Raw genomic sequence first — 24,110 nt, forward strand, 5'->3', positions numbered from 1 at the left:
CCCTGCTAATGCAGTTTACATTAGGCTGTCATGTTGGAAAAGCTTGATACTCAGATATGGATTCTCAAAGAACATTCTTGTAGGAGGATTTACACGCTATGTGATGATCAGGCCTCAGACTTCTGGCCCACCTACTAGAGCCTGGCAAAGGGATTTGATTAGGGAGGTTCTCACTTGTTCAGTGGCAATAGAGTCATCTCATATAGTTTGAGATGTGTGATGGGTTATGTACCCCTTCATTTGCAGCCACCCTATACTATACTACTCCCAGTACTAATACCCCAAACATACAGAGCACACTATTTGTAGGGCAGGAGATGCTAGCCAGCTTTTCCAACACATTAAGAGATACTCTATGGTGGCTGCTGGAAGTGACGTTGGAGGGCAGAGTGGGCCGTGCACTTTTTACAATGGCAGCAGACATCCCTGCAAGAAGTTCAAGAGCAGAGAGAATATTCAACATTGGTCAATATTCACTCTTCTCACAAGTCTTTTTTTATCAGTTACTGAAAAAAGTCACTTATTGTAATCCTTAAATGAAAAACCAACCTGTTTAATCTGAATCTTGTAGCATTAGCCAGAAGTTTACTGGCCTTTGAACTTTATGCTGATAATTTTGTCTGTGCCTCCTTTTTCCTTATAAACTGCTGTAAATAAAAACAACCTAACAGCAGGTGCTTATCATTCAGCGGCCTTTGTACTCGTGCGTTCTAGGAGTATACTATTGCTTACCAAATAATCACTGACATAATAGTGACAAATCGAATATTTTTTGTCCTCACTAGGTCCAAAATGGTGTGCGTCTGGTGCTTCTGGGAAGTCATTTCCTGCAGCTAGGGGAAAAATACATGGATACATTGTCATTAGAGCCAATTCTGTACTGCAAAATGTTTATTCTGAATGAGCAATATGGACTGCAGTAAACGTCTTGAGAGGCTTTAGGACACCTTACGGAGAGAAGCAGCAAAGAATCCTGTGGCACCTTATAGACTAACAGACGTTTTGCAGCATGAGCTTTCATGGGTGAAGTGGGTATTCACCCACGAAAGCTCATGCTGCAAAACGTCTGTTAGTCTATAAGGTGCCACAGGATTCTTTGCTGCTTCTACAGAACCAGACTAACACGGCTACCCCTCTGATACTTACGGAGAGAGAAATTTAAATCAGGGTGATTATAAATAAGGCACACATTTTTAACAGTGAGGATAATATTATTTAAACTTTTACATTATTTAAATCCCTTGATTTAAATCACAGGATTTTTTTTTTAAATCACTGATTTAAATCTGGTTCAGGCTTTGTAAAATTAATTTGAAAATTTGTGCTATTACAACTTTAAATTAAAATGTATAATTAATTTATAAAATGATTTCTTAAAATGTCATTTCTGGTAGGGTCTCTTAACAAAACTGCTATCAGCAAGAACCAAAATATTCAAAGTTAAGGCTTTGATCCTGCAAACACTTCAGCAGGTATGTAACTTTAGTTACATGAATGGTCCCTTGATTTCAGTGGAACTTCTCATGTGACTACAGTTAAGCATCTGCATAAGTGTTTGCCGTATCAGAGGGTAAAATTCTATTTACTCAAAACTTCTTTTATTGACATACAAATTTTGTCACTTCAAAAGAAAATTGCTTCAGTGTTAACGATGAGAAGTTATTTGTGAACTAATTTTTTTCTGACTAATTTAAGACTCCTAAACCTATATTTAAGTGTCTGAGGGAGGGATTTTCCAAAGCATGTAAGTGATTTAGGAGCATAAGTCCCACTAACTTCAAACTGCAAACCCTTAATAGCCTGGTTGAAGCATTTCAGCATCCTTGACTTGCGAACATTTGATATATCAGAAGATGGTGTTGGTTGACAATATAGCACAAGCTACTTACGTAACAATTTCATGTCTGAGTTTGTGTGGTTCTCACAGTAACAATGATGCTGGACTTATCTTTTTTTTTGGGAAACCAATTAAGGAAATAAGTACAAGCATCCGCTTTAGCAATTCAAGACTATAAAATGAGAAGTAAAGAACTATCAACACGGAAACAATAATCTGATTTAATTTTTAATCATGATTTTTATCCAGCCTTGGCAATTTATGTTTAGGTGAAAACTTCCATTTCTACAACTGCAATAAGAAGAGCTTTTTGCATATTAGCGTCATTCCATATACTGCTATATGTGGAGATTAACACTGAGTGAAGGCAATCAAAAACAATTGTGTGGGAGGTTCCTTTCTCCTCTCAAGTTAAATTCAAAATGGCTGAGAACAGCAAATTCTAAAGACAGGATTTATGTTGGTTCTTTGAACTCCCTAACCATGTTAGTAATAATACTAAACAATAACTGGCACTTCAATAGGCACTAGGCAGATGATGTTACAGTACACTCTGATACTGTAAGTTTCAGAAGTTTTTGTTTAGAAGCATTTTCTCCTACAGCATTAGGTTACTTTAGGGGTACAAGGTTCACTACTTTAATCCATACAATCAACAATCAAGAGGTATGCTGGACAATCCAACCGCCGGTTTTATGATCTGACCAACCCTATATTATGATACACCACCCCAACTTCCTGATCAGCCTCAGTTCTACATTTCTTGTTTTTACAACAAGCTGGTTCCTGGAGATTGAGGAAATCTCTGGTTTGTCCACATCCTTTTCAGCTAGGTCATTCTGAGATTAAATTGCAGCCAAAGCATAGAGATGCATGTAAATAAATGTGAGGTTTGCACATGCAGAGAATGGAAGGAATGTGTTATCTTTGAGGCTGTTGTAACAGTAGCTACAAATACAGCATTCCCTAGTTCTCAATGTAAGAATGTATAAAATAGTTAATACCAAATCAAGTCCCTATAAACCAACTGCACTGGAGATTCTGATCCTAATAAACTGTCAAAAGTTACATAGTGCCTAATCCTGCAATCCTACTGGGCCTGAATCTGCCACCCTTACTCACAGAATACTACCTTACTGTGAAAGAAGTTCCATTGACTTCAAAGGGAATAATACTTTCTACATGAAAAATGGTGGGAGAACTGCCTTGAATGTGAGGAATCCTTATACACACAATGTGTCCCACTGAAATCAAAGGAACTACCTGCATGAATAAGAATTACTAATGTGAATAACAGCCCTAAACTTCACTCCAGTGGTCTTTAATAAGGCTAATGAGGAGCTTAGGGATAATGGAAGGATGACAAATGGGAATGAGGATATGGAGGTAGATATTACCACATCTGAGGTAGAAGCCAAACTCGAACAGCTTAATGGCACAAAATCGGAGGGCCCAGATAATCTTCATCCAAGATTATTAAAGGAACTGGCACATGAAATTGCAAGCCCATTAGCAAGAATTTTTAATGAATCAGTAAACTCAGGGGTTGTACCGTATGACTGGAGAATTGCTAACATAGTTCCTATTTTTAAGAAAGGGTAAAAAAGCGATCCGAGTACCTATAGGCCTGTTAGTTTGACATCTGTATTATGTAAGGTCTTGGAAAAAATTTTGAAGGAGAAAATAATTAAAGACGTTGAGGTCAATGGTAATTGGGATAAATTACAACACGGTTTTACAAAAAGTAGATCGTGCAAAACCAACCTGATCACCTTCTTTGAGAAGGTAACATTATTTAGACAAAGAAAATGCAGTGGATCTAATTTACCTCGATTTCAGTAAGGCATTTGACACGGTTCCACATGGGAAATTAGTAGTTAAATTGGAAAAGATGGGGATCAATATGAAAATTGAAAGGTGGATAAGGAACTGGTTAAAGGGGAGACTACAACGGGTCATACTGAAGGGTGAACTGTCAGGCTGGAAGGAGGTTACTAGTGGAGTTCCTCAGGGATCAATTTTGGGACCAATCTTATTTAACCTTTTTATTACTGACCTTGGCACAAAAAGCGGGAATGTGCTAATAAAGTTTGCGGATGACACAAAGCTGGGAGGTATTGCTAACACAGAGAAGGACCGGGATATCATACAGGAAGATCTGGATGACCTTGTAAACTGGAGTAATAGTAATAGGATGAAATTTAATAGTGAAAAGTGCAAGGTCATGCATTTAGGGATTAATAATAAGAATTTTAGTTATAAATTGGGGACGCATCAGTTGGAAGTAACAGAGGAGGAGAAGGACCTTGGAGTATTGGTTGATCACAGGATGACTATGAGCCGCCAATATGATATGGCCGTTAAAAAAGCTAATGCAGTTTTAGGATGCATCAGGCGAGGTATTTCCAGCGAAGATAAGGAGGTGTTAGTACCGTTATATAAGGCACTGGTGAGACCTCATCTGGAATACTGTGTGCAGTTCTGGTCTCCCATGTTTAAGAAGGATGAATTCAAACTGGAACAGGTTCAGAGACGGGCTACTAGGATGATCCGAGGAATGGAAAACTTGTCTTATGAAAGGAGACTTGAAGAGCTTGGCTTGTTTAGCCTAACCAAAAGAAGGTTGAGAGGGGATATGATTGCTCTTTATAAATATATCAGAGGGATTAATATTAGGGAGGGAGATGAATTATTTAAGCTTAGTACCAATGTGGACACAAGAACAAATGGGTATAAACTGGACTCTAGGAAGTTTAGACTTGAAATTAGACGAAGGTTTCTAACCATTAGAGGAGTGAAGTTCTGAAACAGCCTTCCAAGGGGAGTAGTGGGGGCAAATGACATATCTGGCTTTAAGACTAAGCTTGATAAGTTTATGGAAGGGATGGTATGATGGGATAGCCTAATTTTGGCAATTAATTTTGGCAATTGATCTTTGATTATCAGCAGGTAAGTATGCCCAGTGGTCTGTGATGGGATGGGATCTGAGTTACTACAGAGAATTCTTTCCTGGGTGCTGGTGGGTGAGTCTTGCCCACATGCTCAGGGTTTAACTGATCGCCATATTTGGGGTCGGGAAGGAATTTTCCTCCAGGGCAGATTGGCAGAGGCCCTGGAGGTTTTTCGCCTTCCTCTGCAGCGTGGGGCATGGGTCACTTGCTGGAGGATTCTCTGCAGCTTGAGGTCTTCAAACCACAATTTGAAGACTTCAATAACTCAGACATAGGTTAGGGGTTTGTTATAGAAATGGATGGGTAGGATTCTGTGGCTGCGTTGTGCAGGAGGTCAGACTAGATGATCATAATGGTCCCTTCTGACCTTAAAGTCTATGAGTCTATGTAGGTGAATGTAAACTATTTCTGAGGGAATGTCTACACAGCAATCAGACACCTGCAGCTGGCCTGTCACAGCTGACTCAGGCTCATGGGGCTCAGGCTAAGGGGGTGTTTAATTGTGGTGTAGACATTCGGGCTCAGGCTGCAGCCCAAGCTCTGGAGACTCAGCACCTCGCAGGGTCCTTTTGTTGTTTTTATAAATCATCCATTAAAAAGCCTGACATTTTTAGTAGCATTAAGAGCCAGAGTTTTGTTTTCCTGAAAACAAGCTGCCCCATAAAGACAAATATGTCATATGTCAACTGCTTGCAGCAGTGCAACTCTCCACCCTTTCTCGTAAATCATATGATCTTTATTAAGAACTATACAGTTGTGTCACCATTAGCTGCCAAGAAATCAACAAACAGGAAACTAAAAAAGAGGAACATAGTGTAAGTTCTAACAGTTGCTATCCGTGAGAAGAGGCTCTGCCCAATAGCTGGATACACAGACAATGAAATCCTCGACGGGACAGGTCCCAGAAGGAAGGTATGGGAGTGGCTGAGAGAGCCGATCATTTGGTATGAGACAGAAATGATGCTTTGAATGTAACTCTATAATCTGAAACCCCACTGCTCCTTAACTGAACAAAGTCCAGGAGTCCCTCATCCTTCAGGATCACTGGGGGGACCCAAATGGTGTCAGTGTGACCTCCAAAAATGAGAAGTTTGGATATTAACACACTTTTCCCACCTCAAATCCTACATTGTTTCAGCCCAGCTCAGACAGAAAGAAAACTTCCAGGAGGGGGGGAAATGTTGGTGGGGCTGAGGGAAGAAGAAAGAGGAAAATGGTGCATAATAATGACTCCACCCTAAAGGGTTTTTCAGAGAAATGCTGAGCTTGGATATATTTATATTACAGTAGTACCCAGAGGTCCTGACCAGGATCAGGACTGTGTTGGACACTATCCAAGCACAGAAGTAGACCCAATCCCTGCAATGAATCCCTGCTTACAATCTGAGGAGTTACAGTCTCTCCCTTTAACATTCAACACCAGCCCCATATGACATTGGCAGACTTTTTGCCAGGCTACATTTGTGCTGCAGTAACAAAGGTTAACGCAGAGAGGATTGTGAATGGTTTCTTTTGTGTTGCTTTAAGTTAACAGAATGTTTCAGAGGCTCTTTGGTGCCAGGGATGGGATTTGAAGACTCAGAAGAAGACTGTTCCCACTCTCTCTCTGCCCTAGCCAAAGGCAGGGAACACTGGAAATCTCATGAGATTTAAGGCTCCAATCAGGCTGTAGCACAGTTCTGTAACCTGATTGGGTTTGGTCCTATTCAGGGAAGATACAGCTCTTATGTGGTCAGGGCTCTATTATATTAGCTAGACTCTAGTTTTGAGGGGAAGTCCTCAAATCATTTGAGTGGGGCTCTCCTTCTCCAGGAACGGTCCTAAATAGCAAGTGGGGGTCCATGGGTTTTCATTCATCCCTTTAGTTTAAGGCCAGGTTTTTGCCTGTTTTGCTATGTGCTCTCTTATTCTGTTTCACCATCGGGGGCCTTTACATCTCTGTCTGGGACAATGATCTTTATATCCAAAAATCAATGGCTGGGGGAAATCTGAAAGTGAAGTTCATTTTGTATGATATGTTGAAATCTCCCCACCATGTGGCCAGGCTCCAGCACCCCGAGAAGTGAGAATTCATGGGCATGTGTCAGCTGTCTCATATAAAGAAGCAGAGTCCATTCTCAAGAGGGGGAGAAGATTTACTGCATTACAGGGGATAAGACAGCATTTCAGATAGTTTACTTAGTGCAGGGTATGTACAAGCCGCAGAGCAACAAATAAACTATGAAACAAATTAAAGTGCCTGCCCTAAAGAGACTGCTATGAAAAAGGCACAAACGGGTACAATGCAGAACACCGAGATGTGTTTTCTTTCTGGCTGGAGTGGTCATGGAATGGAAGTCATGGAGGTTCAGAAGATTTACGAAGAGGAAGGATATGGGGTGAACATCTGTTATCTGTTTGGAAAGTGCCTAGGACGTTACAGGAACTACCTTAATCGAAATAACAAATCTGGAAATGGATTTTCTTGAATAGTAACCAGAGGATCAGGCAGACAGTTTTAATACACATGAAAGTTTACCTCCATAGGGTCAAATATTACATCTGGGGCTGTAATACCATTTGTTTTTGCAGCCTTTCGGATGATGATTTCTGCCTCTTGTACTCTTCCCTGAGAGATCAGCCACCGGGGAGATTCTGGAACGACCCTGCAACAAGTTTCAGACCAACATCATCATCTGCATTTCCACACTGACCACTGCTACAAAAACACACATACATATCACCACAGGCATAAATAGTTTAAAATGTGCTGTATCTTGCAGTGATTAAAAACAAAAACAAAACACACATTTATGCAAAGCAGATTAGCATATGCTGTGAAAAAGAGATTGAAATTTGTTCATTGACTTAAAGGGGACTAAAAAGTTAAGCTACAAATCAAACTTGCAAAGTATAGGAAGAAAATGTTTTATCAAAAGAAACTAAGGCAGTGTGAAACTGTGTGCACAACACTGTGCTGTAGATGGGTAACATCTGGATAGTGAGCCATATAAATTAATAATTGTAGATATCACTGTGAGATGAGACACCTATATACAAGCTGCCTTCACAAGAGAAAGTGGACTCAATTATATATTGTATTTCCTACTATCTAGGTCAGGAGTGGACAAGCTTTTTGGCCCAAGGGCCACATCGGGAGGGCCGGGTAGGGAAGGCTGTGCCTCTCAAAACAGCCAGACCCCCGACCCCTATCCGACCCCTCCCACTTCCTGCCCCCTGACTGCCCCCCTCAGAATCCCTGACTCATCCAACCCTCCACGCTCCTTGTCCCCTAACCGCCTCCTCCTGGGACCCCTGCCCCTAACCACCCCTAGGATCCGACCCCCTATCCAATCCCCCTGCTCCCCGTCCCCTGACTGCCCTGACCCCTATCCACCGCCCCTTGATGGGCCCCCCGGGACTCCCACGCTTATCCAACCCCCATCCCCGACCATCCCCCAGAACCTCCGCCCCATCCAACCGCCCCCTGCTCCCTGTCCCCTGACTGCCCCCCAGGACCCTCTGCCCTTATCCAACCCCCCAGCCCCAACTCCCTTACCATGCCACTCAGAACAGCATGTCTGGCAGATGCGCTGCTCGGCCGAAGCCAGACACGCTGCAGCTCTGCTCAGCAGGAGCGTGCAACCCTGCCGCCCAGAGCGCCGCTCGTGCGGCAGCATGGCTGCGGGGAAGGGGCTAGGGACCAGCCTCCCTGGCTGGGACCTCAAGGGCTGGGCAGGACAGTCCCGTGAGCTGGATGTGGCCTGCAGGCCGTTGTTTGCCCACCTCTAATCTAGGAAGAGAAGGAGCTCCACCTTGTGGACTATTTAGGCTTATCGTGTTCCATAAAAACAGTATTCAGTGGAGGAAAATTCTGAAATCATATAGATGCCCAAATGCTGCTTTTTCTGAATAAAGTTCCACAGACCTCAATCCCAACTCATCTCCCAGCTACCAGTGGTCTCTAATTCTGCCTTTCTTAGCCTAATCCTACTCTCAATGAAGTCCATGGACTTCACCGGGAATAGGAGCAAATCATTCCCTTCTGTCCAAAATACTAGGCGAGAGCCTCTCAAAAAAGCAAGCCACAGGACTCTGGAGCAGGTTTTGAGTAGGAATTAGCTCTACACCACCTTTCTACTCTTCTCCCCTGATCAGCCCCACCTAGTGAAAAGGGGATGAAGCCAGGGCCCAGCATCTGACTGATTGTTTCTAATGGACCTTAAACTAACATGGCGTGTTGTTTATTCCTTGTTTGCCTGACAGCAGCAGTGATGACAGAACAGTCCTGAGAAAAATATTTCCCTTCCTATGGTACAAATTAACTATGTTTATTAAAAGTGAACATGTTAAAGTTCTAATTTTGTTCCTGCTACAAAAGGCATTTCACCGAGCATGGTCAACTTTGATATTTGGTTCTCACAAACTAGCACAGTGCTGCATTGTTCAGGTTGCAAACGCTGCAGAGGAGAATGACAATTTATTCTATAAAGCTTGTTTGTAATGAACTGTTTGCTCAATTTGATGCAAGCATTTCTAGTAATTTTTAAAAAAAATAAAACATAAATGTTGGGTAAAATTTGATCCGACAGTGTCCAGTAAACTGCAGCTGCACAGACTGCACATAGATAGCATTTTTATTTTGTCTTGGCCACACAAAAATTGTGTCTAGACTGTATGTCCTTTTCCATAACTGTTTGACTGATACTATACAGAGATTTAAAGCTGATAAGCAGATATTTACTTTAGTTTACTCCATTCATGAATAAACATAAACAAAGTATCTGTAAAATATCCCAAACAACAAAATGCAAAGACAAACAAGTTAAACCTAGAGTCACAAGGGGAAACGCACACACCAACCCATACAGACAGGAAGGTAAGAGTCAAAATCCTGAAAGCAATTCCAAACAGCATTAGAAACCAGCTTAGAACTTTCTCCAAATATGTGGGCAAAGGCCCTGAGATTCAATATATATATAAAGGCTTTTTTGTAAAACAGCCTCATTTTGGCCTTGGATTTTGCACCTACATACCTTGTACCTGTAGGCACATTTTCTACCTCTTTTGCATTTAACTGCCTGATTTGTGGAATCAGGCAGTTAAACTGCCTGATTTGGCGGAAGATAGCCAAATTCTATAAAATGTGCCAGCAGTTATTTTTGGGCACATAACCTCTTAGATATTTAGAAGAGCTAATTGAAAAAGATGTAGCAGAAAAGCCCTGGGCATCACTAGATAAGACCATATGTAGGAGAAGGCATCAGAATGCACCAGAAGGCATCAGAATACAGTGATGGATACTATAGAAAAAGTTAAGATAAATACAGAACTAGCCAAGTGCAAAGAGAACAAAAATTTATCGGTGAGAAAATAAAAGTGCAACAAATTTCCTCTAGCTTAATGATAATGCCAACAACTAAGCCATCCTTCATTAATTAATATTATGGAAAGTTCTTAAGGAAGGCTTTGGTAATAGGCCAGAGGTTTTGGCGCAAAGGTTAATTCTTTACTGATAGAGCTTTAGATGTAGGTTCTGTCTATGTCAGTTATTTTCAACCTTTTTTCATTTGTAGACCCCTAAAAATTTTCAAATGGAGGAGTGGCCCCCTTTGGACATTCAACCTGTGGTCCGCGGACCCCTGTCTTAGAAGTCTTAGACTGAAAACTGACTGAACGGAATTCAACTATGGATGTTGCACCTGCTTGGCACGGCATTTGACACAATGTGAGAAAGAGCGCTAAACTGTGGGTTTCTATGGTAATGACAACATTTCTGGGTTTTTGGTAGGTGGGGGTATTCACATACTTTTCACTGATAAGAAGAACGGAATACCTTTTTTGGGGCCTGAAACTTTATTTTCATAGTCACCTTTCACGGATCCCGTAGGCCTGGGCTACACTAGCGGGGGGATGTGTGTGCGTTTCGAACTAAGATACGCAATTTCAGCTACGCTATTTGCGTAGCTGAAGTTGAAGTATCTTAGTTCGACTTACCTGGCCATCCTCACGGCGGCGAGTCAACTGCTGCGGCGCCCCCGTCGACTCCGCTTACTCCTCCTGCCGAGGTGGAGTACGGGCGTCGATTAGTGGATCGATTTATCACGTCCAGACGAGACGTGATAAATCGAACCCCGATACACTGAACACTACCTGCCGATCTGGCAGGTAGTATAAACGTACCCTTAGATATAGTCTGGTGACCACCAGAGATCCAGGGACCACAGGCTGAAAACCACAAGTCCATGTTAACCAGCTTCAGAGCAGTAATTCTCCACTGATGCAGTGCTACTAGAGGAAGCTTGAAGCGTATGTAGGACTTGGGTGTTTCTATAACACTTATAGACCAGATTCTAATTTCAGCTATTGGTATGAAGCCAGCATAGTTACATCAGTGTAAATCCAGAGCTATTGAGACAAGAATCTGACCTTAATTTCACAGCCAGACAGCCCTAAATTTAAAAGTAGTTTTATACATTTTTTAAAGTTTTTTTTTTTTAAAGAAAATTTAAGATTCTGTACTACAATGGCAAAATCTGGCAGAAGAAATGAAACTGAAAGATTTCTACTATCTGTGATTCTATTAAACACCCCCAAAGGAGACACCAGGTACACTCATACTGTGTCAGTCATAACCTCTTGCTAAAGGCCAATATTGCATCAGATTCCACATTTCTGTTATGTTAACATCAAGTCTGAACCCTATCAGCTGTAGGTGAGACTTTCTGAAGCCAAACATCTTTTAATGTAGTTACACTCACCACCACAGTGGAATGCAAAGCAGCCCAGGTAAAGTAAGAGCCAGAAGCAGCATCCGCCAATCTCTGATGAAGTAAGCAAACAGTGGCAGCAACATGTAGCCAATTGCATAAAATATGCAAACGCCTAATGTGCAGAATATAATACGAACTGTTTTGCCAAGAATTTCTGTGCCTGTTCAAAACAAGAGTGTGTGGATTAGCATTTTAACTTATCAGAAATAATAGCAGTCAAATATTTTACCACTATACAAGAACTGACACTACTTTTAGCAAAATTGTTCCACACATGCTACAATTGTTAGCACTATATTAGTTGCGGTTTTTCCTGTTTTAAAAAGATGCTGCCAGATCTATCTTAGGGCCTGATTCTGCACCAAGAGGGAGTACTTTTATGAATAAAAACTATATGATTAGACCCTAAAATTGTTCTAACTCAATGAGTAAAAGCCTTCTGGATTCCAAAAAACTCACAACAAAAAGGCACTAGTCTGATAAAACCTACACCAACAAACCATGTTTTTTGCCTGCTGCAGCAGTTAGCTAAACACTGTTTTCAGAGGTACTCTGGGCTTTGTTATGGCCACAAAGAATTCAGTGCTCTAGACAATCGAAGTCGCTTTTTAAAACAAAAGCATTCAGAGATCTCTCCAATCAGACACCTTTGCTTAGAGATCATAGAATGGATGCAATGACAGAATCCATGTGACAGCTTGACTTTCATCTCAGATTGTTTTCAGAAGTCTTAAATTGCACTTATATGTTTGATCACAATTACAAATTACAGTATCATATGTACAATTTGCATGTGTTTGGATCCAAACTGCAGTTCACCAGAGCAACTGAGCACAACCCATTCTACATATCTACCAACATATGACTATGAGTGTGCGTCTAACTGCATCCTCTCACTGGTGAGCTCTTGCTTCAGATAAAGACTTGTTCCGATTTACTCCCTTTGCTCATGTAAGTATTTGGTAAACAAAGCATTTTATTTTAATGTGTTACTATTTTACTAAAAGGAAAATTTTCAAATGGATTAGGTGTTAGCCATGCTTGGTAAGGTTATATTCTTATTAACAGTGCTGCTTGGGAAAAAAAAATAAAAAACAAGCCATTAGTAAATGAGGAGAGCAGGCAGAACAATAACACTGAAATTGTGCTATGCATAACAAACTCCCATACCAAGTACAAAGGCTGCCACATAGTTAGAGATCTGTCCCATGCCGACGATGACAAAGAGCACTGAAAACATCTCCCAGCTGGTAGAGAAGACCTGCAGGAAGCTGAAGCCGGTTTGCACCCCCATGGTCGCAAACAAAACTTTCTTCCTTCCAAACCTTTGGTGGACAAAGACAAAGACGAGAGGGTTACAGAAGAAACAGTCACGAAAATACCAGCAAGATCAGTGAATTAGTCTTGCACATAGGGGGTTTCTATAATGAAGAGAAATGTCTCAGAAAGTGGGACAAGTAAACAAGTATTTCAGACAAGTTAAAAATTCCATTCCAAAAGTGGAAGAATATCTTAAGTGCTGCAATCGGGATATGTCTACACTGCAGCTAGGAGCATGCTTCTCAGAACGGGCAGACAGGCACATGCTAGCTCTGCTCACTGCTAAAAATAACAGTGTGGTTGCGTCGAGTGTTTGTACTCAGATGTGATTGTACTCAGGCCGCTAGCCCAAGCTGCTGCCTGTGCTGCGATGGCCACACCGCCATTTTTAGCATGCTAGCTTGAGCAGATCTAACACGTATCTGTCTTTCCACACTGGGAAGCATGCTACCAGCTGTGGTGTAGACGTACCTTAAGAGATTTCTCTGCGGATGTGGTGGGAGGTTCTCTCTTCAGGGATGATGGAATGGGTGTGGAAAAGTGCAAACACCTAGAAAGTGAATTATCGCTAGAAGATGACGTGTCAGTGACTCAAAAGAAGTGCTTTCTTCCATGCCCCAGAATGGGACAATAAACATAAGGCAGAGAAGTGGAGTCTTCTGAGGAGAAAAATCTCTGGCCCCGTGCCAATCTATAGTCATTAAGAGCCCCAATTCTGCAAACCATACTCAGTTACACTGAGCAGTACCTTACTCTGTGAGTAACTGTAGTGGGATGGTCACCTGCTCCTGCCCTGAAGGACTTGAAATCAGCCCTGGGAGAGGGCTGCTGCTAGGAAAGGAGCAAGCCTCGGCTGATTGGGGAAACAGCCACATCTGTGGCCATGCCCCAATCAGGCCACAGCTGGCCCGTATTAAAAGGCTGGGTGCCAGAAGCTCAGAAAGGCTCTCTCCAGTCTTGGAGGGAGCAGGGCCTGGCTGTCTGCAGAAAGGGTACTGGGAGTGAAGCAGGGCTGGGAAAAGGCAGCACCCCAAATAAAAGGGCACCAGGGTCCAGGAGGAACACGGGGCCAGCGGACAGCAAGACACTGGCCGGCAGAGGGTGCTCTGTGCTGGAAAGAGCTAATTCCCGGATGACCAGCAGGAGGCGCTGCAGGGATGAGTCGCCCTGCTGCTACAGTAACCTAATTGATTTCCAATGGGACTATTCATGGAGCAGACTACCAGCCAATGTAATGGTTTCAGAATCCAGCACTAAATGCCCTTTGGTACTTATTACAGGAATTGGAGTTTTAGCCCCAGCCTCTTGGAAAACTTTGACCTTAACAACATGCACATTCGGACCCTGTGATGTGGGAAGGTTCCAGAGCCTGGTCTCCAGCCCAAGCCAGAACATCTACACTGCAGTTAAACCCGAGTCAGGTGGTCCGGGCCAGCCATGGGTTTCTAACTGCAGTGTAGACATACCCTAAGAGACTGCAAGGGGGGAGGGTCTCAGAGCCTGGACTCCAGCCCAAGTCCAAAGGCCTACTCTGCTATTTTTAACCCTGCACCCAAGCCCCATGAGCCCGCATCAGCTGACCCAGGCTCTGAGACTTGATGCAGCAGGGTTTTATCGTAGCATATACATACCCTAATAGTGCATGATGGAACACTCCTAAACAGCCCTGCAACAGAAGTCCCTCTCTGTTGTAAGAAGAGAGGAATGGCTTCTAAATACCTTACTCAGGTAAATTATTAAATCTTTGCAGGTGCTTTATCTGAGGAAGAACTTCAGGATTTGGCCACAAAAAGCCAGATGTTAAACATGTATGAGTACTACTATTACTTCAGAAAAGTAGAAGGGTGTCACGTGATTTCACTAGAAACCTGGTAGGTGCCACGTAATGTATTGCACATTAGACCTCAGGTAGTTTGAAATGCAAGAGACTGAAAAACCCAGATTACTGAAATGTAAGAATGCTTCCATTTTGTTTTCACCCTGGTGCTGATCAACAAGACAGCCCATGGTTCTAGCAGCTGGGTCAATAAGCCACTTTATTAGAAACTTTTGAACAGTATTCGTGTTTTCTACCTTCCACAAACACAAAACACTGGGCTTAGACCTTGAATTTGACCATATAGGGTACAACAGAATCTATGAAAGCTTGTACAAAGGGAGTTATTGAACTGAGCTAGAAAAACTGCAAACATGTTTTCCTAAGTACCCATAACAAGAGAGAGTCCACATTAAATCAAATGGTACAACATGAGCCTGATTTTTTTTCAGTAGCTGCTTGTAATTTTCCCACAACACATCAGGCAGTGAGAGGTCTGAGTGCTATGTAACCTACCCAACAATTGTTTGTGCCTGTTTTCATTTGTGGCTGCAAAAAGATAGACTTGAAATACAGAAAAAAATAAGCCTCAGAATAGTATTTTGTTTTGATTAGGGTAGCTGACTTTATGCCAGGCTAAGGCTCTATCTACAATGAGATTAGATTGTCTGTGGTAAAAATGCCACCAGTCAATACACATTAGTGCTGTCGTTGTTGTTAGTATCAGCGCTACAACCATAGTGGTTTTGGTGACCATTTCTCATCAGTGTAGGCCCAACCCAAGAGTATATCAACTTTGCTACAGTTTGAACAGGTCAGGCATGCACCACTGGCTCATTTCATTTTTTAAGTGTGCTTTTAGAAAATCAGATAGAGAGCTAGAAGTTTTGGTGTATATACTTTACTTGTCTGAGATCTGTCCTGATATAAAGGATCCAACCAGTACACCCACAAAAAACAAGGAGGCAGTTAAAGGTGCTTTCCAGTCATCATCACACACCAGATTCCACTGCAAGAGAAAAAGAGTGAGCCTTAACATTACAAGTTTATCAATAACACTTCGATTTTTCTTCTAAATTAACAGGTTAATCCAAATACCTTGATGGTAAATGATTCAAACGTACACTCTGAAAGGAAAAAAAAACAAACCCCACCACACAAACCAAAAAAAACCTGTCAACCTGTTTAGGCCCCAAAATATAAAACTTCATGAAAGATCATTTAAATGGCAGAATTGGAATCCAGAGGCTAATTCTGCAGCAGGGGTGAATTCCTTGTCATCTTGGAAAACTTGGGGCCTCAGTAACAATACATTATTCGCATCATGTGTAGTTCCCCCACCCCCAAAGTTGATGCAAGAGATTTTTCTTCTTTGGAACAAAGATGAAACACTGTCACGCTAGTTGATTTTTTACGGGCCTTATCTAAGTCCTGCTAAAGACAATGGAAACATCATATTTAAAGTAAAGAAAAGAAAAGAAAATAAAAAATTAAAAAGTTTTCCATTAGATCTTTGGGTTTCTGTCTTGGGACAAAATGCAGGGAACTGCAACGGAAACTTCTCTTACCTTAACACCGTCTTCCTCAAAACAATATAAAGTAGAGACAGGCCTCAACTGAGCAGAGAACAAGCTGTCCATTGTGCCTAGTTATGCAAGCTGGGTTTGTGATAAGCTCCTACGCTATAGTTTTGCTCCACTATGCAACCCAAGAGTACAGATTATGCAGTTATTCAAGAGCAGAATTTCCAGATACTGTTCTTACTGTAAACCCCCTAGCTAGACTTAAAGGATATATGCAGAAGGGGGGGTGGGGGGGGACACAAAATGCAGGGCTCTAGAAATTCTGCTTAGGAATGGTTTGGTCATAAACTTCCCTTCCAAGAAATGCAAACACAAGCATACAGTAAGAAGGTCACATGTTTGAGTCTTGTTACTGACAAATATTGTGGGGAGAAGAAAAGGGGGGGGGATATCCAATCAACAAAGCCATGCAATAGTTCACAACTGTTCACACAGCCCAAGGGAGGCTGAACAGATGTTACTAAAATAATAAAGCCTTCATAAAGCACTTTAAATCTTATGGTGATATATTAACAGTAAGTAATGAAAGAGGTTTAATTTTCTTCATATTATCTGGAATTATTTTTAAAAATTTGTTTACTAGAGCCAAACCAAACAAAGCCAGCAAGGAAGCCAAGTCACCATAGCTCGCTGTTATATCACCGCCACAGGAATAGTTGTGCCATTCACCCCCTGCTGAGGTTTGCTTGTTAAAGGGATTTAACAGAGGACCAATGAACTCTGGGGAAGAGAAGTGGGAGCAGTGCTCCTAATAGTAGGCTGAGCATATGACTGGAAGCCAGAAACTCAGGAGTTCTAATTCTAGCTCTGCCTATGTGGCAGGGCCAAATCCTGCTTGTCTCACACATCCATAGAGTTCCACTGATTCAAGAGCTACGGATTGTTTAAAGAGTGGATCCTGACCCTGCTGCCCAACAAAGAGAGTCAGAGAACAAAGCAATCCAAGGGAGAGCTTTGCATCACAGAGAGGGCAGCAGTCTCCTGAGCTGCCAGCAGTTCCCCTTCTTATTGATAAAAGACGGTTACTCACCGTAGTAACTGTTGTTCTTCGAGATGTGTTGCTCCTATCCATTCCAGTTAGGTGTGCGCGCCGCGCGTGCACGGCTCTTCGGAAGACTTTTACCCTAGCAACACTCGGTGGGTCGGCTGGGCGCCCCCTGGAGTGGCGCCGCTATAGCGCAGGATATATACCCCTGCCGACCCATCCACTCCTCAGTTCCTTCTTGCCGGCTACTCCGACAGTGGGGAAGGAGGGCGGGTCTGGAATGGATAGGAGCAACACATCTCGAAGAACAACAGTTACTACGGTGAGTAACCGTCTTTTCTTCTTCGAGTGATTGCTCCTATGCATTCCAGTTAGGTGATTCCCAAGCCTTATGTAGGCGGTGGGGTCGGAGTTAGATGCTGCAGAATGCAAACTTCTGTGCCAAAGGCTGCATCATCTCTGGACACTTGGGCCAATGAGGCAAAGGTGTGTACTAGCTGCACGACACAACCCCTGAAAGGGTATGTGGGCCAAGATGGCAGCAGGGAAGCCTGAGCCCTGGTGGAACGTGCAGTAAGGTGGCTCCATGGAACATGGGCTAAACACAGGAGGCGCAGATGCACCAGTCATCGAAGATGAAATCCTCTAGGAGGAGACAGGTATGTCCCTCGTCCGGTATGCCAGTATGATGAAGATTCGGGGGCGTTACGCAAGGGCTTTGTCCGCTCGATATAGATTGCGGACGCCCTACGGACGTCTAGGGAGGGCAATTGTTGCTCTCCTTGCGACGAGTGTGGCTTCGGAAAGAAGACCGGAAGGAAGCTATCCTGGATGAAATGAGAGGCTGACATCACCTTTAGGGAGGAAGGCCGGACACGGTCACAACTGCACGTGTCCTTGAGAGACACAGTATACCGTGGGTCCATCGCGAGCGCCTGAAGCTCGGAGACTCGTCTGGCCGATGGAAAGGCTACAAAGAAGACTGTCTTCCAGGACAGGTATGCCAGCGAGCATGGTGTCAGTGTCCCGAATGGGCAATCATAAAACTGGCGAGAACCAGGTTGAAGGTCCAGGTTGTGGCGGGGGCCAACCGGGGCGGGTATAACGCTCCAAGTCCTTGAGGAATCTAGAAACCACAAGGCGTAAGAATACGGAGCGGCCACTCCCCGCTGGGTGGAAGGGAGAGATGGCTGCCAAGAGTGCCCTTAATGAGGGCCGCGCCATATGCTGCTGTTTGAGACCAGAGGTAGTCCAAGACGGACTGGATCGGGACCTCGGCGGGAGAAACATTGTGCGTTTCGTAGCAGCAGGAGAAACGCTTCCACTCTGCCAGATACGTTAACCGAGTGGAGGATCTCCTATCACCCAGGAGAATCCTGTAGAGCCGAGGCAGAACAATATAATTCGGATCGGTTTAGCCACACAGCAGCCCTGCTGTGAGGTGCAGGGATTACCAGTCTGGGTGGTGAAGCTTGCTGCGATCCCGCGAAATGGGGTCTGGGCCAAGAGGTAGGGAAATAGGGTTGGCTACCGACAGGGGTAGCGACCTGGTGTACCAGTGCTGCCTGGGATACGCTGGAGCGATCATGATCAGGTGCGCTCTGCCCCTGCGGAGTTTTAGCAGGGCCCTGCAAGCCAGCGGGAACGGTGGAAATTGGACAGCCGATGGCTCATCCACGGCATCAGAAACCTCTCCAAGACTGAGCCCGGGGAGAGGTCTTGGAATGAGGAGGACTTCTCTCTGTTTTCGCTCTCGCGGGAGCGAAGAGGGCTATGCGGGGAAAGACCCACTTCCGAAAAACGGAATGGATACCGTCCGGAGGGAACGACCACTTGTGAGACCGGAAGGATCTGCTGAGGCGATCCGCCAGCTGAAAAACCTGGCATACAAGGCAGACTGCTCCCAGCTCTCGGACACTGATGCGTAAGGCCAGCTCTTGGGCCGACCAAAGGCCGTGAGTGCGAAGCTGACCCAGGTGAGCACACAGCCGAGAGATGGGGTGTCCGTCATGAGGGACCCCGAGGGGTGAATGGAACAGCATCCCTGGATACACCAGGGAGGGCACTGACTCTCGGTCGAGGGAGCCTAGGATGCTCAGGGGGAACGAGACGACCAGGGTGGTATCTCTGCCCGGGTGGTACACCAAGGTGAGCCACGATTGGAGTGGACAGAGGCGAAGCCTGGCATGTTTGGAAACAAACGCGCAGACAGCCATGTGACTCAGGAAACCTAGGCGTGGGCGAGCCAAAGTTGTCGGGAAGGTCCGTAGACCTTGTACAATTGTTACCACCGCATGAAACCAAGGCTGAGGTAAGCAGGCTCTGGTGAGATTGGAGTCCAGGGTGGCTCCAATGAATTCTATTCCCTGTGCGGGAACCAGAGTGGATTTTACCATTGATGATCAGGCCTAGACACCGGAATAGGTCCGTGTCGATGCCCACAGGACTGGTACTTGGGCTCGGAGGTCCCTCGAACGAGCCAATGTGGAAGAGAAATGGGGACATGAAAATACGCGCCCGTCATATCGAGGGCGGCATACAGTCTCCGGGATCCAAGGGTGGGATGAAGGTCCCCCTGGGAACCATGCGGAACCTATCCGCGGCGTGAACTTGTTGAGGACCCGCAGGTCTAGGATATGTCTGAGACCTCCCTTCGCCTAGGGGATTAGGTTTCGTCCCTAGGCACCTCCTGTATAGCTCCGATGAAGAGGAGCGTCCGCTCCTGATGTAAGAGGAATCGCTCATGAGAGGGGTCCCTAAGAGGGACGAGGATGGTTAGAAGGACCTTAACCTTGAGGGCCTGACTGACGCCCACGACCGCATAAGTGACGCCTGTCTTTGTCTAGGCGCAGGGTAAGAGCGGTGAGGCTGGGGACGGAAAGGTCGGCGCTAAGCACCGGCGTGTGCATGCTAATAGAGAGTGGAAAGTGACCCTGTTGCCCTTCAGGCTTTGCAGCCTAGGGCCAGCTTTCTGAGAGAACAGGCCTTTGCCAGTGCAGGGCAAGTCCTGTATAGTGGACAGCGGCTGCGAGGGAAGGCTCGATAACCGGAGCCAGGAAATGCGCCTCGTGGCCACACCCGAGGTCAGGGTCATGGCAGCGAAGTCAGCAGCATTCAACTAGGCCTGGAGGGAAGCTCTATCCAGCTTCTTCCTTCGATCCAGGAGGGCATCGAACTTTTGACGTGAGTTCTGAAGAACCGACTCTGTAAAGTTGCCCACTGCCACCTGTAGTAGTGGCTAAGCAGGGCTTGCTAGTTTGCTACACAAAGCGGCAGGGCCCCCGCCGAGTACATCGTACGGCCCCGTAAGACCAGTCGCCTAGCCCCTTAGGATTTAGGAGCTGGTGCCTGCTGGCCATGGCGTTCCATCCCATTGAGGGACTGGACGACAAGGGAGCGGGGGGGAGGGTTTAGATGTACCTAGGTACTCGTACCCCCTGGATGATGCTATGCACTTGCATTCCGATCAGAGGAGGGCCCGAGGAGTATGTTCCTGCCCCCGCCTCAGCTGGGGAGGAGGAAGAAGAAAGGCCATGGACAAGCGGGTCCTGTGTGGGCTCGCACTCCTGGACGACCTCCTGATCCGGTGGGATCTGGGAGCCCGGTGGCTGAACCGGGGCTTGCTCCGTACCAGTCGGAGGGGGACGGCTAATTGTCGCCTCTGGCACCCAGAGCTCCGACGGAACGGAGCGAGATGGGAGCACCGGTATGCCTCTGGCGTGGCAGTACGCCCATGGTGACTAGAAGGACCTCTGATAGGTCTCCTGGAAGACTCTGGAGGGCACATCGGAAAAGAGAGTACTGCGCATATGAAGTGTCCGCACGTGGCAACACCGATGCGTAACTGGGTGGCCCTGAAGGAGCTGAAGAGCCTGTGGTAGAGTCTCCTTCTCTAACTGACGTCGCTCGACTCGGCACCGGGGATCAGTACCGGGAGACATACCGATACCGAGAACGAGACCTGCCACCGGAGCTGTGCTGGGCGGTCGACCTAGAGCGCGAGGCTCGACGTTCAGGCGTGGGTACGGGAGTCTCGGTGCCTGGGGCGGTGCCGGGAGCGGGATCGGTGCCGAATGTATCGGGCCAGCGAACGTGACGCTGGCCGGTGCCGCGAGTACTAAAGGCACCGCAATGGAGAACGGTGCCGAGACCACGAGCGGCGTCGGGACCTTGATCGGTGACGGGACCGAGAACGTCTGCGGAACTGCGATCGGGGACGGTGCCGCTCTGCGGTGCCGACGCAGGGTGGCCTGAGCAAGACAGGCTCGCCAAAAGACCATATAACCCGCACCGGCGATGTTGGGGGTTAAGCAGCGCAGGCTCTGCCCTTGCCATCAACTCCCTCGCTGTGGAAATGTTCCCAGCGTGGAGGGAATAGTGAGCTCGACCACAGCTCGCGCCGGGGAGCATTCAGGTGTTGGACTCGACGGCTCTTGCGAGGCCGTAGTCTACGGTGCTGATACTGTCGGTGCCGTAGCAGTCACCGGTGCCGGGCAGCCCGACGTAGTAGAGCGCTCGGGCTGCGGAGCGGGCCGCTCGGACGCCGCTGAAAAGCGAGCTCGACCATGGTCCGTACCGGGGAGCTTTCCAGCACCGGACTCGACGGCTCTTGCCTGGCCGGAGTTAATGGTGCGGATATTGTCGGTGCCGCGGCAGACGTCGATGCCGGGCGATCCGACTGAGCATAGCGCTCGGCTGCGGAGCAGGCGGCTCGGACGCAGCTTCATAACGAGCTCGACCACGGTCCGTACCAGAGAGCTCTCCAGCACCGGACTCGACGGCTCTTGCCTGGCCGGAGTTAACGGCGCGGATATTGTCGGTGCCGCGGCAGACATCGGTGCCGGCGAACCGACTGAGCGTAGCGCTCGGCTGCGGAGCAGGCGGCTCGGACGCAGCGTCTTAGCGAGCTCGACCACGGTCCGTACCGGGAAGCTTTCCAGCACCGGACTCGACAGCTCTTGCCTGGCCGGAGTTAATGGTGCGGATATTGTCGGTGCCGAGGCCGACCACGGTGCCGGGCAATCCGACTGTGCATAGCGCTCGGCTGCGGAGCAGACGGCTCAGACGCAGCGTCAAAGCGAGCTCGACCACGGTCCGCGCCGGGGAGCTTTCCAGCACCGGACTCGACGGCTCTTGCCTGGCCGGAGTTAATGGTGCGGATATTGTCGGTGCCGCGGCAGACATCGGTGCCGGGCGATCCGACTGAGCATAGCGCTCGGCTGCGGAGCAGGCGGCTCGGACGCAGCGTCATAGCAAGCTCGACCACAGTCCGTACCGGGGAGCTTTCCGGCACCGGACTCGACGGCTCTTGCCTGGCCGGAGTTAATGGTGCGGATATTGTCGGTGCCGCGGCAGACATCGGTGCCGGGCGATCCGACTGAGCATAGCGCTCGGCTGCGGAGCAGGCGGCTCGGACGCAGCAAGTATATTGTGCCTCTTCATCCTCCAGGAGAGGGAACCATGCTGAGTGGACGTCGGAGTCAGCGAGGGCCAGTGCCGGGAGGCCTTGGCGGCACCAGGGAACCGGTGCCGAGGGAGCGCTCCTTGAAGACTAACCAGCGCTCGGCGCCGAGAGCGGAGGAGCAAGAGTTGCCTCCCTCAGGAGCTGTTTGAGACGAAAGTCCCGCTCCCCTTTGTTCTAGGATCAAAGGCCCCGCGAATGCGGCACTTATCTGTCAGTTGAGAATCCTCGAGGCACTTAGGAGAGGATCCCTTGTCGGCAATGGCTTGTGGCCGGCCGAGCATTGTAAAACCCTGCGGACCGGGCATGGGACCCGGCACCGGGTGAGGGGAAGGGGATAAACCCCGAACCCCTGGAAATAAATCCTATACTACAAACAAATAAAGTTAACTACAACTATAAACTATACACTAAATGAGAGAAAACTATGAGTAGCTAGGGAGGTGGAGGTCAGCTAAGCTGCGCTCCACTGTTCTAACGGCCGTCACGGGCGGAAAGAAGGAACTGAGGAGCGGATGGGTCGGCAGGGGTATATATCCTGCGCTATAGCGGTGCCACTCCAGGGGGCTCCCAGCCGACCCACCGAGTGTTGCTAGGGTAAAAGTCTTCCGAAGAGCCGTGCACGCGTGGCGCGCACACCTAACTGGAATGCATAGGAGCAATCACTCGAAGAAGAACTGTCCTTTGCAGAGTCCTAAGTTCTTAAAGACTAGCAGGCCTGCACAACAGAAGGGAGAAAACCAGGGCCCAGAGCAGAGTACCACCCTCAAGTCAGAGAGGGGGAGGCCTAAGGTTCCTCCTCAAGGAAACAAGCTGACAGCATCCAGGCCTTTAGAGAACTGCAGTTGTTCCTCACTGCTCTGTTCTAAGGTACTGAGAATACTGTCCTCTTCAGTGCCTCAGTCTCCATAACCACCTCTCATCCCACACAAGCCCTCCTTCCTGCCCCACTCCCTTTCCAGAAAAAATTAAGAACTGTCTTCAGTGTAGATCGGCAGAAACTCACCCAACACCCATCCAGCCAACAGCCTTACACTGCCTGGCCAACTCTTTTCATATGTTGGTCCCATAATCCTGCACAGCGCTGCTATGAGCTTCATGCTAGCTCATCCCTGCCTCTACTCTCTGTGCAGCCTACTCTCCCACTACTGGCTCCTTGCAGGGAATAGGGATGGGCAGCAGGAACCAGGGAATAGTAGGAATTTAGGGCCTCAGCATTTGCTCCACTCTAGAGTCCTAGCTCAAAATAAAGATAGCTTCCCTCCTTCGCAGCACTGCATTGCCAGTGGGTCCAGAAGCCCTGGGGAAAATCCAGCCCCGATCTATCTGCACCTGCTATTAAGGTAGATCCTTAAGGGCTGACGAGGCGCTGCCTCCTGACAGATAAATAGTCTGAAGGCAAAGA

The 24,110-nt window shown here is 46.7% G+C and overlaps 1 protein-coding gene across 1 annotated transcript in view; it reads right to left on the minus strand.

Moving 5' to 3' along the window:
* The window catches only part of LOC123376596 (solute carrier family 22 member 5-like), a 46,144-nt gene that overhangs the window by 7,587 nt on the left and 14,447 nt on the right, over positions 1 to 24,110 (minus strand). The window contains exons 2-6 of the mRNA XM_045028728.1: positions 15,582 to 15,685; positions 12,711 to 12,865; positions 11,529 to 11,700; positions 7,307 to 7,433; positions 733 to 833 (exon numbers count right to left, since the gene is read on the minus strand). Of these exons, the coding sequence (XP_044884663.1) occupies positions 733 to 833; positions 7,307 to 7,433; positions 11,529 to 11,700; positions 12,711 to 12,865; positions 15,582 to 15,685 (659 nt within the window). The remainder of the gene's footprint in view (positions 1 to 732; positions 834 to 7,306; positions 7,434 to 11,528; positions 11,701 to 12,710; positions 12,866 to 15,581; positions 15,686 to 24,110) is intronic.

This window comes from Mauremys mutica, chromosome 8 (genome assembly GCF_020497125.1).
Source record: "Mauremys mutica isolate MM-2020 ecotype Southern chromosome 8, ASM2049712v1, whole genome shotgun sequence".
Lineage (NCBI taxonomy): Eukaryota > Metazoa > Chordata > Testudines > Geoemydidae > Mauremys > Mauremys mutica.